This window comes from Heptranchias perlo, chromosome 33, assembly GCF_035084215.1.
Source record: "Heptranchias perlo isolate sHepPer1 chromosome 33, sHepPer1.hap1, whole genome shotgun sequence".
Lineage (NCBI taxonomy): Eukaryota > Metazoa > Chordata > Chondrichthyes > Hexanchiformes > Hexanchidae > Heptranchias > Heptranchias perlo.
In genome coordinates this window covers 18770827-18790736 of record NC_090357.1, presented here as the reverse complement: position 1 = coordinate 18790736, position 19910 = coordinate 18770827, and the positions used below count along the sequence as shown (strand labels likewise).

The 19910-nt window shown below is 42.4% G+C and overlaps 1 protein-coding gene across 1 annotated transcript in view; it reads right to left on the bottom strand.

Annotated features, from left to right (window-relative positions):
* jhy (junctional cadherin complex regulator) overlaps window positions 1–19910 on the bottom strand; it is a 69832-nt gene that overhangs the window by 8947 nt on the left and 40975 nt on the right. The window contains exons 5-6 of the mRNA XM_067971035.1: window positions 17035–17870; window positions 10682–10973 (exon numbers count right to left, since the gene is read on the bottom strand). Coding sequence (XP_067827136.1) covers window positions 10682–10973; window positions 17035–17870 — 1128 coding nt within the window. The remainder of the gene's footprint in view (window positions 1–10681; window positions 10974–17034; window positions 17871–19910) is intronic.

Genomic DNA, 19910 nt, shown 5'->3' with positions numbered 1-19910 from the left:
TTAACTTATCTGTGATTTCTGACTAGCAAAGAATATGACATTGATTCTGGTATTTAATTAACTGTTTCATCTCTGCTATTGATCAGTTTACAACAACCACAACTTGCACTCGTCTGACACTTTTAGAGTAGAAAACACCCCAAGGTACTTTACAGAGGGTGGAGAAAAAAAAGTTAGGAGAAGAGACTGCAACCTGGTCAAAAAATGGATTTTGAGAAGGTTTTTAAAGATGAAGAGTAAAGTGGAGGGGGGACAGTTTTAGGGAGGGAGTAGGGCCAGAGCGGCTGAAGGTTATGCTACCAATGGTCAATTGTAAACAATTTTACAACACCAAGTTATAGTCCAACGATTTTTATTTGAAATCTACAAGCTTTCGGAGGCTACCAATGGTCAGGCAAAGGGAAGACAAGTTGCTTAAAAGGCCAGGGTTGGAAACCAAAAAGGTGGGAAAACCTGGGGAAGTTTGCAAATAAAGGGGTGAGCCTATGGGGGGATTTGAAAACAGGGACAAGGATTTTAATTTGGGGTTTACCTAAAGTTTTATTTGTAAATGAAGCAAGGAGTTAACTCGATTTGTGAACACCTTTTTTATTAAGGCAAAGATTTTGATTACACTATAAAAGTACTGAAAGAAAAAATATTCTTCATTATACAGATTGCAATCAGCCTCAAAGTGCATCTCCAAGAAACTGTTCCGGAAAACAATCAGTTACACAAGAATTGGGGAAAAGGTTTGTCCTGTTATAGGAATATAAAACACAACCCACGTGCCAGTATTAACCTCTTTTTAGGCCCAGAGCTGGTTGAAGATGACAGTTTATTCTAGCGTTAGGCATTGATTGTTATGCAAGTTAGTTTTGTTTTCTTTGGAAGAGTCTTCAAGGTGGCCTGATTGAAAGTTTCAAGATTATGAAGGGGATTGACAAAGTTCATTCAGGGAAATTGTTCGCTATAGTGAAGGGTTCAAATTCACAAGTTAAAAATTAGGAGGTGAGGAATAAAAAGAGAAATGAGGGAAGTCAAGCTAATCTTTTTCATCCTGAGCAGAATACAATTATAGAATAATCTGCCAAGAAAGACCATTGAAGCAGATAGCATAATTGGTTTAAAGAGGTGACCTGATACATCTCTGGAGAGAGATGGGATTGAGGGTTATGGCCAGAAAATGGGGTCGAGCTCAAGGGACTTGTTGGCTCTAAAGGCTTTTGCCAGTTCCTAAAATATTCTTATTTAGTATTTAAAACAGAAATTCTGTCAGTGAGTGGATTTGTCACCAGGATGATAGAAGTCTGGGTGAAAGTTTGTGTTGTTTCCTTAAATGTTTTTTGAAGATATGAGCCCCTTTAGTTTTCCCCATACCCTGGGTCATGTATGTTCTGTAGCTGGGATGGCAGGTGGGAACTCACTCTCAGGTGTCTGCCAACGCCACCCTTGAGTTAACTGCTAGGAGATATGTGACAGCGCTCCATTAAGTTTCCTTCAGCATTAACTAATACACAATCGCTACAGCGAAGTAACAATAATTTTTTCAATTGTGTCACGTGAGTACATTTTAAATGTCAGCTTGAAGGGAGGAGTGATACTATTTTTGCTTCCAGTATAAACGCTGGTTACCTCTAGACTCGACAATTCCAATGCTCTCCTGGCTGGCCTCCCATCTTCCATCCTCCATAAACTTGAGCTGATCCAAAACTCTGCTGCCCGTATCCTAACTCACACCAAATCCCGTTCACCCATCACCTCTGTGCTCGCTTACCGACATTGGCTCCTGGTCCGGCAACACCTTGATTTTAAAATTCTCATCCATGTTTTCGAATCCCTATATGGCCTCACCCCTACCAATCTCTGTAACCTCCTCCAGCCCTACAATCCTCCGAGATCTGTGCACTCCTTCAATTCTGGCCTCTTGAGATTTTAATCACTCCACCATTGGAGGCCGTGCCTTCAGCTGCCTAGTCCTTAAGGACTGGAATTCCCTCCCTAAACCTTTCCACCTCTCCACCTTTCTCTCCTCCTTTAAGGTGCGCCTTAAAACCTACCTCCTTGACCAAGCTTTTGGCCACCTGTCCTGATACATCCTTATGTGGCTCGTTTTGTTTGATAACGCTCCTGTGAAGTGCCTTGGGATGTTTTACTACATTAAAGGTGCTATATAAATGCAAGTTGTTATTGTTGAGATGGTGTTGGTGCAAACTTCAGCTTCTAGTACAATAGGTGTCAGAGCGAGGGACAGTTCTGTGAAACTTCTACCCATACTTGCAGCATTTAGTAACAAGATTATCACATTTCCTTTGGTAAAGAAATACCTCAGAGGCACAGGACTGACAAAATTAGTAAACACAAAGGAAAACAATTATTACAGCACTGGGGGGAATGGATGAATCAGACGGATTGGTGCTATAGTCAGTGGCTAATCCTCAAAGCCAGTCTGCAGGGTAGTCAGCCGGCAATACACAAAATGCCCAGCAAAAACCATTACTTCAGTTTACCATGTCTGCTTTGGGGCTTTAAGCTAACTTTTTAAGTGTGTGTTTGGCCATGCTTCTGCTAATCACTTTAACCCTTTGCCGCCTCCTTTACTGGTAAGATCCAATGTTCAACCTACATTATGAATGTCCTCTCTAAGAGAGTGAGTAGGAAGTACTGAACTCTTAATTGGCATCCAAGACCAAAAGGATGTTAATCCACACAAGTCGTAGTTAACGTCAGCTGAGTAGCTCTGTCAACTGCAATGTCGACATGACACTTTTAATTCCTTTTAACATAAGTAGATTATTGATATGATGAAAGTGCTCCCTGTATACTTAACTTGCTTAAAATAAAGGAGAAAGTAAGAATACACCAATTGCATTTATTCGTAAAATAGGTGCGTGTTTATGCCCCTTGTTGAATATATACAAGGCTGATATCCTGTTGTTACAGTACAAACGCTAGGCCACTCACAGGATTTGGCAAGGCACTCAAATCACTGCTAGAAACGATTACAAAGCAGTAATCTCACTGAGGGGTTCAGACAATGCCATGATCTGCAAAAGCAAAGCTCGAATGGTTTAAAACTGTCAACTGAACTCGGATTACATGCCTGCAAATCACTCAGGTACCTATCTACATCTATAATCTCCAGAACAGCAAACACTGTGAGACAGTGTACTCACATGTGCAAAATTTGGATTTAGAAGTATGTATAAAAATATAAAATTTGATAACCATGTTGCTCTCTTTGCTAAAAAATTACATTTCAATTATAATTCTCAATAATTTAGTAAGATCACTAAAAGTTCCTTGAATAGACTTGGAATTTTAACTTCTTCAGCCAATGGCAATTCTAAAACCTGTCATAATAAAAAAAATGAAGCCTGTCAAGTTGTACTAAGTACAAAAGCAGAATGGTTTTAGATAAGTTACTTGATTTTGAAGTGCTTGTGGTGGCTGGACAACCTTCTGAAATCTTAAGGGGGCACTGGCAATGCACTTTTCTCAAAATGAGCATCCTTCTAACAATTCCAGTCTGGCTAGAGGAAGAGGATTAGCAGGAAAAGGAGGAAGGAGCACATGGAACTGCAGGGAGATCAGCTAGAAGGAAGTGAGCTCGCAGGAATCCTTACCCTTCCAGCAGAATCTATCGGCCCAGAATAATGCAGCTGCACTTCTCTGAGGAGCAGTGCATAAGGCGCTGTGCTTCCCTGGGGAGGCTCTCGCCTCCAGCAACAAGAGCTACAACCCACGGCCACAACTGGCACAGCATTGCTTCTTGCAGACAAAGTCATTACAGCCCTGCACTTTTTTGCCTCCAGCTTCTTTCAGGCCGCAAAAGAGCAGATCAGATACATCAGTCAGTCTACAGTTCGTGCTTGTATCAAGCAGGTGATGGATGCCAACACTTTCATTACATTTCCCCATGGCTAAAGCTCTAGGGTTCTAACAGACTGCTGGTTTCCCGCAAGTCCAGGGTCTCAATGACTGCACCCACATCGCTCGGACGAGCCCGCTGCTTTCATGAATTGCAAGGGCTTCCACTGCATTGATGTGTAACTGGTGTGTGATCACCAGCAGCACATCATTCAGCTCTATGCCCAATTTGCTGGCATCTGCCATGATGTTTTTATATTGCACCAACTCCCCAACTCTTTTCCCCTAGACAGCAAGTGAGAGGCTGGCTGCTTGGGGACAAGGGCTATCCCCTGCACACTTACCTTATGACTCCTCTAGCAGCCCATGCTTGGCAGCCGAATTGTGCTACAATCAGATCCGCAAGTCAACTTGAGCCCTCAATGAGCAGAAAATTGGAGTCCTCAAGCAACAACTTTGCTGCCTGGACAGGTCTGGAGTCTTCCTCCAATACATCCCAGAAAGAGTGTCTTATATGATAGTGGTTTGCTGTACGCTGCATAACTTTGCTCTGCAATAGGGATAGCATATGCAGCCACCACTGGACCAGGACCTTCAGCAGATGAGGGAGATAACACTGACATCAAGGATGGCAAAAAAGCAGGAGGGCTAAAACAACTTGTCTGCAGCCAGAGCTCTTTGGCAGCAGCTCACTGAAGAGCACTTCAGCTGAACAATCCACTGTCTCACTGCATTAACAGTCAGGTTCAACATCTGTCCCAGTCCTTCCACCATCCAATAAATTACATTCTCCTAAAGACCAATATTGATATACATGGCACCTGACATTGCCAGGTCACCAACTACTACAGGAACACTCTCCACGTAAAAATTTCAAAAAGGTTTATCATTTTACTGGCTTACACAAATGCCTTCAAACTGATTATCACCCAGGTGTGAGCTCATAGTGTCTTTCTTAAGTCCACTCTTGCTTACTCTACTACTCCTACAAGGTGATCCCCCAGTGGCTTCGGATTGGGAGGTGGAATGTTGCTCTGGTTCAGGCAAGGGCTCGTCATGCTCATAGGCAGGAACTTCTAGGAGCTTGGGCCTAATGCAGTATTTCTGTGGCTGCCAGGGCAGTCGAGTTCAGTTGGCTTATTGGCACCAGGGCAGGCATTGGTTGAGGGGGTTGCGAAGGTATGGATGTGCAGTCTTCCCAAGAGGAAGACAACACATTCTTCTCCCACTGAGTGACTGCCCCTGCTATTTGGCTGTGGCTCAGCACTCCCACTAATCTGTGGGAGAGCAGACTGTAGGAGATCCGTGATGCAATTGAAGCCCCTATCCATTTGGTCTCCTGGCTTGTCCAAGGCAGAAGAGATGGTGGAGCTCAGAGCCTGCATGGTACTATTATGAGCATCCCTGAGAGATGCTACTAATTGTGCCACAGACTCCTGCAAGAAGGGTCCACTGCAGCATCCACTGAGGTGACCACACGCGCCATGCTTGTGTGCAGAGTGTCAATGCCATGCCCCGAAACACCGTATAAGTTGGTAGCGGACTCCTCCACAATCTCTGACATGTTACATTAGCTCCCTGAAAGGCTGTCCAATACATTCAGCAATTACTGGTAAACACATTGCATCTTTCTTTTAAAGGGTAGGCCCCTAAAGTCTGCATCTCTGTCCTCTTCAGTAGAGCTAAGACCTGAGCTTGCCCTCCGGTGACACATTTCCTGCAGTCCTTTCCACCTACTCCCTTGTGTTCTGTGAATTACCCTGTGCAGACCCCTCTAACTCACTATCTATACCATTCTGGGTGCTAATTTCTGTGCTGGTGCTTGGATAGTAGGTGCGATTGGTGGTGCATCTCTGTCTGCACAGCTGCAAGGTCCCAGTTGTCTGAAGGACCTATACGAAGAGCAGAGGGATGAGGGTTATGTCATAATGATAAGGTTAATAAATAGCAGAGGGGTGGCAGTGCAATGTAGCCACAGGTTGTCATGCTATCTGTATGTGAGCTAAAGAATTAAGTGGAAAGAGAAAATGCCCAAACACGTTGCTGTCCGTGGCCTCCAGCCTCACCATCTCCAATGCTGCACATTCTGCCTCTGCCAATGATGTCATGGCGGCGACCTCTATTGGAGTCAAAGTTTGCAACATGGCTGGTCTTCCTCCGATTATGTGTAAGCTTTTCCTCCAAGAAGAGTGGGAATGAATTAGTATGTCCTGTTGAAGGATTGTGAAGATATGTGAGGCAGCGTAGCATAGTGTGCACACGGAGAGGAAGAAGCAGCAAGTGTGGGAAGTCGTTGCAAGGGCAGTAGCAGGTATTTAGTGTGCGAGTGCAAGCAGAAGGAGGTGTAGTGAAGTGTCCTGTTGTGATTTGATGGGAGGCTTGTGAAGCGGGGGAGGGAAGGATCACTAGTGCTAGGGCTAAAGGCTTGTGTTGCAGAGCAGTGTAGAGAATAAGAGAGGTCTGAAAAAGAATCATACTTTGATAATCCTGGGAAGTTCATTAAATTTCTTCCTGCACTGCAGTCAGGTCCTAGGAACTGTGCTACTGGCACTGAACTGCCCAGCCACTTCTCTCCACTGCAGCTGGCAAATTTGTCAGGGCACCTGTCGCCCATCTGAAGGAAAAGGTCCTCCTTCCTGTTTTTCACTTGTTCCACAGAATCTGAAAATTGACCACCATCATTCCGCCTGTTGCCTCAGTAACGTATTGCCCACTCACCACCACTGAAAACTCCACCTTCCCTTTAAGAGCTGCAGACTGCTTTTAAGTGGTGGCAGGCTCGTTGGATTTCCTGCCCTCCCAAATGGTGAGCTGCCACAAATGAAAATCGGCCCCAGCATGTCTATTTCCATAACTAACATGAATTTCCTCAGGTAAATTTACTAATTTAAAGTACGCTGATGCATGCACAGGAATCAACAGGAGGTGGGAGAGAATACACAGAAAATAAGCAAGATGCTACACAAATTTGCATCTTACAATCAATACCTACTTTTCTTAACAGGGATTCTCTCCTTTCAGTTTACAATGACATGATTTGAACAAAGCGTTATCTTTAATAACTCAATGCATGATCAAACTGTGCCCTCTATAGCTAACAGATGCTTGAATATCAAAAGACCTCAAGCCTGGTCACCTAATGTGATGTGACCACTATATTGATCATCATTGTTTATTTCCATCAGTATCTCTCCTCTTTTTACCTTATTTATCCCGATGACCCCTTCTGCCTTGACAAAAATTTTCAATAATTACGATCCATCAAACTCTGATCACCATCACTTTCATTCGGAAACCTAAACTTTCCTGTTTCTTCTAGATCATCTACCCTACTCAAAAGCATATTCAACAATAAAAAGGAAGATGAATTACGAGATCACAAGGTAATTACAAACGTGGAAGGCCATCCAACCCATCTTAATTCGTCCATCCAGAAAGACTCTACAGGCTCCCCTACAGCAGCGCCAAATTATTTGTTAAATAGCTCCAGTTTTAAAACAGTTTGTCTGCATAAAACAGAAAATCAAAACATTACTGGCCACAATAGTTTTTGCAGAGTGTTGGATTTTTCAGTGTTGCAAAAGTTTATCAGAGTAATTCAAAATTACATAGACAAAAAACTACATAGAAATTACAGCACAGAAAGAGGCCAATCAGCCCAACTGGTCCGTGCCAGTGTTTATTCTCCACATGAGCCTCCTCCTACCCCTCTTCATCTAACCCTATCAGCATAACCTCTATTCCTTTCTCCCTCATGTGCTTATCAAGCTTCCCCTTAAATGCATTTATGCTATTCGCCTCAACTACTCCTTGCGGTAGCAAGTTCCACATTCTCACCACTCTCTGGATAAAGATGTTTCTCCTGAGTTCCCTACTGGACTTATTAATGACTACCTTATATTTATGGCCCCTAGTTTTGGTCTCCCCCACAAGTGGAAACATCTTCTCTACGTGTACCCTATCAAACCCTTTCATAATCTTAAAGACCTCTATTAGGTGATATTTGTGCTGCTCACAATCGTACCTATAACATTTTGTGTATATTCTGAAAATAAGACCATATAATGGTTAGAACTGTTCTCAGCTGCTGGAGTACCCTAAGTGAACAACTTGCCTCTCAAATAACAAAACCAACATCAATATCCACACTGTGCTCTGAAATGCAAAAAAAAACTTATTTTGAACTAACATTTTCAACCTTTGTAGCAGCAATTCTTCAAGGGAAACACCCTTCAACAAAAAAGGACTACTACAACTAACATTTCTACGGCACTCCTCGCGTGCACAGAAAGATCTCAGAGCTCTTTGTGGAGCAATGAGTGGACACTGAGCAGGAAAAAAGACGGAGAAGATGATAGAGGTATAGAATACAACAGCAAGGAAGTTATGCTAAACCTTTATAAAACACTGGTTAGGCCCCAGCTGAAGTATTGTGGACAATTTTGGGCACCACACTTTAGAAAGGATGTCAAGGCCTTAGTGACGGCGCTGGGGAGATTTACTAGAATGGTACTAGAGATGAAAGACTTCAGTTACGTGACAAGACTAGAGAAACTGGATTGTTCTCCTTAAAGCAGAGAAGGTTAAGGGGAGATTAGATAGAGGTGTTCAAAATCATGAAGGGTTTTGATGGAGTAAATAAGGAGAAATCATTTCCTGTGGCAGAAGAGTCGGTAACCAAAGGCCAAGATTTAAGGTAACTGGCAAAAGAACCAGGGGCATGAGGAAAAACATTTTTACACAGCGACTTGTTATGATCTGGAATGCACTGCCTGAAAGGGTGGTGGAAGCAGATTCAATAGTAACTTTCAAAAGGGAATTGGATAATTACTTGAAGGGGAAAAATTTGCAAGGCTATGGGGAAAGAGCAGGGGAGTGGGACTAATTGGATAGCTCTTTCAAGGAGCCGGCACAGGCACGATGGGCTGAATGACCTCCTTCTATGCTGTATCATTCTATGATGCTATGGCCCTGCATACAGAGGTACATGGAACAAAAAGCAGAGGAAGACCAAGGAAGTGTTGGATAGACAATTTCAAGAGTGACTTATCGTAGAACGAGATGCAGATGATTGGAGCGGCCTGGCTAGTTCAGAACCAACAACACTTGAGTGAATTCATTCGGTCCGATTGTCACTGCGAGAATTTATTAGAGTAGTAATAATATTCTCAGTTGTGGAATGACGGTGAAGAAGCTTGTAGCTATCCTAGGCTAAAAGGGACTGATTTGTAATATATTCCATAATAATTGTATATGGAGAATACATTGAATGACAGCTAACCTCATCATTTCTCAGTAGCACCAGCACAAGAGCTATAGTTACAAATGGTACATTTTCCATATCCCAAACTACCAGTATGCACTCTCCATGTACTGTTTATAAATTTTTCTATAAAAAATTTGCAAATATTTTGAAAGGCTAGCACACAACCACCATCTAGTGAGCACTTTGTGCAGAGGCATTACATTTTTGTGAATTGTAATCTCACGTTTAATGGCATAATGCCTAGAATTTCCTGGAAACGTGCCAAAATAATGGTGTAAGTACAACATAATGCCAATTTTCAGTGTAAAAGATCGGAGAAATTCGAGCGAAAATGACTTATGTTGGTTTTTACGCTGCACCCGAGTTTCCTTGATTTTTTAAAATCGATTATGCGAAACCTTCGCCGAAACCCTCTGCTGCTCATTAACATAGCCCCACCCCTAGGCAAAAGTGCAGCTCACACAAATTTCCAGCATTTACTAAAACAAAAGCAAAACACTGTGGATATTGGAAATCTGAAATAAAAACAGAAAATGCTGGAAACACTCTGCAGGTCAGGTAGCTGTCTGACCTGCTGAGTGTTTCCAGCATTTTCTGTTTTTATTCCAGTATTTACAATAGCTTTCTGCGGGCATAGATTGAAGCCAAAAAATTGAAGCTCAGCAGGGACCAATTTCACTATTTAAGAAGGTTTACAGCTTTTTTTAATAATTATTTCTTACTGAGACCTCCATTATATTTTCCGTATCTTTCAATTTTTTTTATGGCATCAGAAAGTGTTACATTAAAAATTGAAAAGCTTTCACGACTGCATTTTCTTGAACATGCTGTGCCTGATGTGCATAAATGATGGTTTGATGGCTTGATGGCTTCGAACTTTAATTTAAAGGGACTTAAAGAAGGAACATGGTGTCCTTGCGTCCTGATTGTTTACGCTGATTTCCGCTTATTGATGCTGGTTTTTAAATTCCAGTGTATGCTAATGAAATTGGCAGGAAATTTTGGCGTAAGTACCGGTCAGCAAGATCAGCGTAGGAACCAGTGTAAATTTCCGAGTTTCTTTCGCTTTATGCTAATCCAGGAAATTCCAGGCCAATGAGAAATAAAATTGTTAAAAGTGAGATGCAGCAGGCATGAGCATGGGGTCATGTAAGCTTGTTGAATACAATTTAAATCTAATTAATAAGTTATATTCCATGTGGATTTAAAGTGCATTCTATATTATATTGTAGGCATCAAAATGATTGTGAAGAAGTTTAGTTCAAACTATTTCATTGGATGTGTTTTATGGTTCATTAGATTCCATAATGGACTTGGTCTATTGTTTTCTGATGTATAATTGAGAACTAAATGCCTTTACTATTTCTTAGTATTGTTCTGTTTCAGATTTTCTTTTTAATAGACATCTATTTTAAAATTATAACTTTTTTTTGGGGGGGTGATAATTCTAGTAATAAGGATATAATTAACTTCTTCCATAAAGTATGAAAAATCTCATGAAATTGCCATTTTCATACTGTATTACATAAAACATAGAAACAATCAGCCATTTTGTTGTGTGTGTACCTTGTAGTTATTCTTTTCCTTGAGCTTATTAACCTTCTCCATTTGTGCCAGGTAGCCGTCTGAATTACTGCGTGTTATTGTTACTGTGTTCTTCTTCTTTGGCTTCGTGTCCAGTTCAGAGTCGCTCTCTGCCATGGGACCAATAGGTGGCAGCACCAGGTGGGAGCCAGGGTGTGTGTGAGCCAGTCGTGGTGTGCCCTCATAAATGTGCTCCATTTGCTGAATGAGTCGTGTGCTAGGAGACTGAATCAAATACTGCTGATGAGAGGACAGAAAGGGGAGTGTAGGGAACCTAGAAAAAAAAACAGAAAGGTAGTTAAATTACTTTTATTGTATTGACTATTACTTGCCTGTAACATTTAAAAAAAAATAAAGATACAACCTGTGCAGGTTCTAATCATTCATAATAGTCCAGTGGATGTGGTTCTAGCTCCATTCAATGCTGTTGATAAACACAGCTGAAAAAGTATATGTGGCAACATAGTACCCATAGATACGGCCTGTTGGTGTGTATGCAGACTCACATTTAAAACTTATTTTAAATCACCATTTTTCAATCATACTATGGGAAGCTGTGTCTCAGGTAGATGTTAAGGGGCCATGGCTGCGACAGAAGCATAATGGCAAGAGGCAAGTGTACTAATTGTCGCCATTTTAACTTGCAGGTGATAGCTATCAATACTTACTCGCGCTATCTTAAGTCAAATTATCAAGATGCATTTATTTGGTTCACAATGTTTTGTTAATCAGAAATTGCAGCAAAATCAGCTTTTGTTGGTCAATTTTACATAGAGTTACATTGAAATTACAGCACAGAAACAGGCCATTCGGCCCAACTGGTCTAAGTCGGCATTTATGCTCCACATGAGCCTCCTCCCTCCCTACTTCATCTAACCCGATCAGGATATTCCTTTCTCCCGCATGTGCTTTTCTAGCTTCCCCTTAAATGCATCTACGCTATTTGCCTCAACTGCTCCTTGTGGTAGCGTGTTCCATATTCTTACCACTCTTTGGGTATAGAAGTTGCTCCTAAATTCCCTATTGGTTTTATTAGCGACTATTTTATATTTATGACCTCTAATTTTGTACTCCCCTACAAGTAAAAACATTTTCTCTACCTCTACCCTATCAAACCCTTTCATTATCTTAAAGGCCTCTATCAGGTCACCACTCAACCTTCTCTTTTCTAAAGAAAAGAGTCCCAATCTGTTCAGCCTTTCCTGATGAGGATATCCTCTCAGTTCTGGTATCATCCATGTGAATCTTTTATGCATCCTCTCCAATGCTTTCTGTAATATGAAGACCAGAACTGTGCACAATACTCCAAGTATAGTCGAACCAAGGTTCTCTACAAGTTTATCATAACTTCTTTGCTTTTCAATTCTACCCTCTAGAAATGAACCCTAGTGTTTGATTTGCCTTTTTTATGGCCTTATTAACCTGTGTTGCTACTTTTAGTGATTTGTGTATCTGTACCCCTAGATCTCTTTGCTCCTCTATCCAGTTAAAACTCTTATTATCCAAGCAGTATATGGCCTCCTTATTCTTCCTACCAAAATGCACCACCTCACATTTCTCTATCGTGAAATTCATTTACCAATTACACACCCATTCTGCAAGTTTATTAATGTACTCCTGCATTTTGATGCATTCTTTCTTTGTATTAACTACACCCCCCAATCTGATATTGTCCGCAAATTTTGAAATTGTACTTTCAATTCCCAAATCCAAATCGTTAATGTAAATTGTGAACAACAGTGTCCCAGCACCATTCCCTGTGGAACACCACGTCCTACCTTTTGTCAGTCTGAGTACCCAACCTTAACCCCTACTCTCTGTTTTCTGTTTTGTAGCTAACTGGCTATCCATTTTGCTACCTGTCCCCTGACTCCACATCCTCTGACCTTAGCCATGAGTCTACAATGTGGTACCTTGTCAAAGGCCTTTTGAAAATCCAAATATATTACATCTACTATATTACCCTTGTCTACTCTTTCTGTTACTTCTTCAAAGAATTCAATAAAATTGGTCAAGCATGACTTTCCCTTCTGAAATCTGTGCTGAGTATTCTTTATTATATTTTCTTTCTCTAGATGTCTTTCTATTACATCTTGGAGTAAAGATTCCATTATCTTTCCTACCACCAACGTTAAGCTAACTGGCCTATACTTCCCTGGACTTGTTCTATCTCCCTTTTTAAATATAGGAATAACATTAACTGTCCACCAGTCCTCTGGCACTATTCCCTTTTCTGGTGAATTTTTAAATATATGTAATAGTGCCTCTGCTATCTCCTCCCTAACTTCTTTTAATATTTGTGGATACAATCCATCTGGACCAGCGGTCTTATCCTCCCTAAGTTTGATTAGTTTATCAATTATCTCCCCCCTTTCAATCTTAAATGTTTTAATATCTTTTTCGATTGCTTCTTCTAATGTCCTGCCCACCTTCTTAGTCTCCCTGGTAAATATGGAGGCAAAGTAACTATTCAATATTTCTGCCATTTCACTGTCGTTACCTGTGAGTTACATGTGCATCCCTTAGTGGCCCTATCCCTATTCTGATTTTTCTATTGTTGTTTATGTGTCTATAGAATACTTTACTATTTCTTTTTATATTCCTTGATAATTTAATCTCGTAGTTCCTCTTTGCTTTCCTAATTGTTTTTTTGACTTAATTCACTGAATTGATTTTTCCTGTGATCTGAGTCAGACTGCACCATGTGCTGATCATCTAGTCATATATGCCTCTAAAATCCCTTCAGTGGGAACCTGACAAGCTCCAAGAGATGTAATTGGAAATATCAATAGCTGGTTCCTCAGGCTGCACACTGATCTTCTCATATTGTCCTCTCAGTGCCAGGAGCTGGAGGAACCAGGTAGTGGAAAAGAAGTCTAATGCTATTTTGAGGAATTGTGACTTTCAAAGGGCATTATAGACCACCAGGTAGTGCTTGGGGAAAAGGGTGCGATACTTTGCCTTCAGATAATGATGCTATATTGTCAGGTTATAGTTGATTGCCAGAAAAGGAGTAATGTGCTAAACAGGCTTGACATCTCTAGAGAACAGGCTGTGCAATTATCAAGCAGGAAAAGAATCCAATGACATTCGGCATGTTCCTTGTTGTCCAGGTGGTTCACCCAAGCCTTAAACAGATTTGCTGCCTGCAATGTTTGTACACAGTGGCACAGTAACTATCTCCTTACTTATCCTGTCACCCATACAAGTTCCTTCAGAGAAGTGTAAGATCTTGTTAGGCAGCATACATTAAAAAAGGTCTGTTGCATTAGCACTAAAAATGACTGACATACTCAAAAACATTTGCCTGAGGAAGGAGAAAATCTCCGAAAGCTTGTGAATTTAAAATAAAATTGCTGGACTATAACTTGGTGTTGTAAAATTGTTTACAATACTCAGAGAAGCGAGAATATCCTCTCAATCAACAAAAACTAGGTACACAGCACCTGCTTCACTGCAGATATCTTGTAGTTTGATCTTGCAATGTTTCTTCAATTTTCCCATCCACCCCATGGTAGCCTTGAATTCCTCCATGCCAAGTTGTTGGAACAAGGCAGCTGCTTTCTCTGCTAGGAATAGATTGCAGACCAGCAGAATTTGCACACACATACCTGGTGAAACTAGCACAACGCTTGTCTACATCCATATGTGTGGGATTTTGAATGCCATTTCCTTCAGAGCTTATGGTTGGATATGGTCTTTGGTCTTGAGCAACGTTGAGAGAAAGTGCTTATGCTAAACTGTTTTGTGACATTGTCCTAGTTTTTCTTTTCCATCTGCCAGTGTGCTGAAACTCCATTTTCTTATTCACTGGTACATTCCTAACCATCACCTTTTGACACCTTGGGGGTTAAATTCGCTAACCTCTGAATCCTGGCGTGGGGGTCGCGGTGCGCGATTAACCTGCACCCGGTCGTTGAGATGCAGGCAGCACATGAGATTCGTGCTGCCTGGTCATTTACTTGATATCTGCGAGCAGCAAGGCCTAGCAGCACTGTTGAGGGGCTGCTCACCAGTAGGGGAGGCCTGATAACACGTGAGTGGCTAGCACCACGTAAAGGAAGCCTGCACCTCTTAATGGCAGCCTGCACCTCTTATTTACAAAATATAGGATATGGGTCCGCATGGAGTCTGCCGATCCGAGTTTGTACCAGTCCTGCGAGACAGCGTGCACTAAGGTTCTCTGCTGATGCACTAGAGGCCTTGGTGCAAGAGGTGGACAGAAGGAGGGACATCCTATATCCGCAGGGGGGCAAGAAGCCCTCCAGACATATGCTCAAGAGGCAGTGGGAAGCAGTAGGGGATGAAGTCAATGCCAGGCACATAGCACCAAGAATGTGGATGCAGTGCAGAAAGAAGTTCAATGCTTTGACACAAGTGGTCAAGGTGAGTGAGGTTAACTGTCAAGTGGCATCTCCTACCAGCTGCACCACTAGGCGCATCCACTGCTCCATGCACTACACCCTCCATCACCCATACGAACAAACTCTTTCAATCAGTACTCAATTCTTCCAATCAGACGTTTCCTCTCAACCTTCACACATTACCACTGTTGCAAGCCGCACATCCACAATTCACAGGTCACACACACCGGCAGCTATTCAACCATGACAGGCACATCACCCAAACATCCTGCAGGACACTCACCGACACACGTCCCGCTTTCTTGCAGGAGAAGGTGGCACATAACAGGAGGCAGCAAGTGGAAGTGGCTCCACGGAACGTGAACCTGCTGTCCTCTCTCAGGATGACAGCATTCCTGTCCCACCCCTACCACACTGCCAGTGCCCTTGCTGTTGCCTGTCAGCTAGCCAGCCACACCCTGTAGAGTATTGAAACTTTATTGTAGGAACATAGGAACATAGGAACAGAAGTAAGCCATTTAGCCCCTCGAGCCTCTTCCGCCATACAATTAAATCGTGGCTGATGTGTGACCTAACTCCATATACCCGCCGTAGCCCCATATCCCTTAATACCTTTGGTTAACAAAAATCTATCAATCTCAGATTTAAAATTAACAATTGAGCTAGCATCAACTATTGTTTGCAGAAGAGCATTCCAAACTTCTACCACCCTTTGCGTGTGTAGAAGCGTTTCGTAACTTCACTCCTGCAAGTCCTGGCTCTAATTTTTAGGCTATGTCCCCGAGACCTAGTATTCAAGTATAGGAGACCTCCAAAAACAGGTACAAATGCAGCAGCCAGGAGCAATAATCCATCAACTAACTTGTAAATCCTGCATGATCCCTTTAAATAGTACTGGTGGGGGAGTCTCCTTTGCTGTTTACGACCTGTTAAGCTGTGCGAGGTTAAGACAGTGCGTTGGCTGGAGCGTTGAGTTCTAAAATCGTATCTGTCCCTTTAATTCAACGTTGCACACTGATCTAATGCATATTCTCCTTATTTTACAAGCTGCCAGCGTTCGGTATCTGCGCATGCGCAAACGCCTTTACCAAGGTGGCGTCCGGCACATGTCAGGCTAGATGTGTGCTCGCGCATTCTGGATGTTATTTTGGGTCCTTAGGAGGCCGCGCAGCGCCTACAAAACGGGCGCAATGCGGCCCAATTTATAGCTCCATGTCTCATTATCATCAACTACAACAACAGCAACAACTTGTATTTATATAGCACTTTCAACGTAGTAAAATGTCCCAAGGCATGTCACAGGAGCGGTTATCAAAAAAAATTTGACACCAAGCCACATAAGGAGATATTAGGACAGGTTGGCCAAAGAGGTAGGTTTTAAGGAGTATCTTAACGGAGGAGAGAGATATAGAGAGGTGGAGAGGTTTAGGGAGGGAATTCCAGAGCTTGGGGCCGAGACACCTGAAAACATGGCCGTTAATGGTGGAGCGATTAAAATCAGGGATATGCAAGAAGCCAGAAATGGAGGAACGTGGAGATCTCGGAGGGTTGTAGGGCTGGAGTAGGTTACAGAGGACGGGAGAGGCGAGGTCATGGAGGGATTTGAAAACAAGGATGAGAATTTTAAAATCGAGGCGTCGCCAGACATCAAAGGACCATGTGCACATGGAACAAGACAGTAAACATTCATTATACCAGATATTAAAGTGCTGTTTGGGTAACCGCAGTACATCTTTAATAAGTGATCGCTCACCATAACTAACCTTCTTTCAAGCAGACTTTAGCTATACTAAACAACACGAAAATCCTCACACATAGAAATTAGTTTACTATTAGATTTTTTTAAAAAGTTTGTTATACATAGGCTCAACTATATCAGTATTTAAATTAAAAGATGATTGCAACTTCTATGTGTAAGGCAAACTATGTGTGACCGTGGCATTTCTGTACAGTTAGTGCTTCTTTGCTTACCCTATATTCCCATGTTCCTTTGCAAACCGGTTGTGATCCTCTTTTGTCATTTTCTCCTGGTTCACGGAATAGAATAGTGGAGTTCCAGCACCAATATCTGGCCCTTGCAGACGTGGGTGATTGTAAAGACCTGGTGCTAATGTTCTCGTGTAAGCAGCTTGGTGGTAGTTAGGATTGACTTTTTGGCCACGTTGGGTTTGTCCAAAGTGTGTATAGGAAGGAGCCTGTATGTTACACAGAGGTTGATGTTGAGCATTTTCTGGTACACACAACATTGTTGGAAAGTGGCATGGATCAGTGCTGAATTGGCATGGATAACGAGAGGTCCTTGATTCAGGGGTCTTTTGATACTCCTGAAAATACGGAACAGGATTTTGGGGCAGTGGTGCATTATAAACATTGTGGTTTTTGTAAACTGAAGCAGCTTGATTCATTGAATGATGTGATGGGACAAGCTTAAGAGTGGTTTGTGTGTTGTCGCCACATATCGTTGGGACAAAATCTGACAAAGTATTTAAATGAATGTTCAGATTCACTGTTGGCTGAGAATTGGGCACGAAGGCAGGACCAATTTGATTGATAGACGATGACGCAAATGACCGATCACTGCTGGGAGTCAATACCATACTGTTGTCATCTCTCTGAATTATTAGCAACTCAGATTTACTTTCATTGTGATGAACTACGTTTTCAAAATGTGGCGGCTTCTCCTCATGAAGTTGGGCTTTCTGCATTTGCTGTTTAGTAGAAGGCTTATCAGGAGGTCGTGGGGGTCTTTCTCTCACTACATTCGCCAATCCTTTTTTCTTAGTAGATAGTTGTTTTGCTTTCCTGTTCTGAAAAAAAATCATTAGCATAAAAATACGGTGCATTAATACTAAAATATTGCGGCCGATTTTCAACTGTTGGCCATTTCCTGCCTGAAGAACAAGCGACCCACAATTGAAAGTCGGAGGTGGGGTATTTTGGCAGCCCCAATGATGCCCAAGGCCCGCTTGATGCAATGTTCAGGCAGGTCTGTAAATGGGGGAGCAGCACGCCCAACTGAGATGAGCAGCAGCCTGTTTAAAGGCAAATGGCATGTTGGCCTTTATTGCAAGGGAGTTGGAGTACAAGAGTAAGGAAGTCTTACTACAATTGTACAGGGCTTTGATGAGACCTCACCTGGAGTACTGTGTACAGTTTTGGTCTCCTTATCTAAGGAAAGATATACTTGCCTTAGGTTCACTAGATTGATTCCTAGGATGAGAGGGTTGTCCTATAAGGAGAGATTGAGTAGAATGGGCCTATACTCTCTGGAGTTTAGAAGAATGAGAGGTGATCTCATTGAAACATACAAGATTCTGAGGGGGCTTGACAGGATAGATGCTGAGAGGTTGTTTCCCCTGGCTGGAGAGTCTAGAGAGTCAGGATAAGGGGGCGGCCATTTAAGACTGAGATGAGGAGGAATTTTTTCATGCAGAGGGTTGTGAATCTTTGGAATTCTCTACCCCAGAGGGCTGTGGATGATGAATCGATGAGTATATTCAAGGCTGAGATAGATAGATTTTTGGACTGTAGGGGAATCAAGAGGTATGGGGATCGGGTGGGAAAGTGGAGTTGAGGTCGAAGATCAGCCATAATCTTATTGAATGGCGAAGCAGGCTCGAGGGGCCGTTTGGCCTATTCCTGCTCCTATTTCATATGTTCTTATGTTCAGCGGCTTAACCAGTGGTCATTAAACAGACCGATGCAGGCCTCTCAAAAAACGGCCCAGGAAGCTTCCAATTTTTTTTGGTGCGCCAGGAGCAGCAGTAGTTATCCTCCTGGGCCCCCCATAAACATTCTGGCCCACTGCCAGCCTATTTGATTGCCTCCCCCACACCGCTTATCTAATCTGTAACCTCTGTGCTGCAGGCTTCAGGGTTGGAGCCAGCTGATTTCCTTCCCTCCCAGAACCGGCGAGCTGCAACAGGGTGCCCGCTTGGCACCCGCAGCCTGGTGATGGTATGTTAACAATGCCCAGACCTCAAAATGGTTCAGGCCTCACGCTGACATGAACAGGCGGTCAGAATGGCTGCTTTGCCGAATTCAAGCCTGTTTTTGGCGCTACACGAAAATCGTTCCTATTGTGTCTGAAAATCAAAATCTTGCAGTATATTTAATTATATCATTCAAAGGGGAGAAAGGGCAACATTGGGATATAAGCAAATTTCTAGCACTAAGAAGGACACAGCTACATCACAGAGAGTGTGGAAATAAAGGGAGATTAACTAGGGACCATCACAGCTGAATGAGATACAGCATTATGAATTTGTATTTTCCCTTTAATGCACCGCTACTCACAAAATTTTTGTCCAACCAACATCTTGCTCAAAGGCCAATCTGAGGAATGTTGCACCAGCATAGGCATGAGATTGTAGGGGAATGGATCTAATTGGATAGCTCTTTCAAAGAGTCAGCACAGGCACAATAGGCCGAATGGCCTCCTCCTATGCTGTACCTACTATGATGCTACGAAGGGCCAAATGGCCTTCTTGTGTGCTGTGATTTTATGCTATGCCACAGAATGATGGCATGTGGGTCTGTAAGTATAATTCTCCATACGGTAAGCATCTGGTTTCAATCATGTGACTGCAGGCAGTAAGTGAGTGGAAGACCAGCACTTTCTCACAGGAAGTAAAAAGAAACTATTAGACAAACAGTTGTTGAGTCGTTCCATTTTAATAGGGCTCTTTCATTTACCCTATCGAAACTGGGACAATCCGATATCCAAATAGCACTCCTATGTCTTCCTTTGCTGGAGAACAAGGAAAAGAGGGGGATAAAATGAATCTGTCAACCTTCCATTGACCTGCAGCTTGTGAATGGAGGTGTGGAACAGCATGGAGGAACAT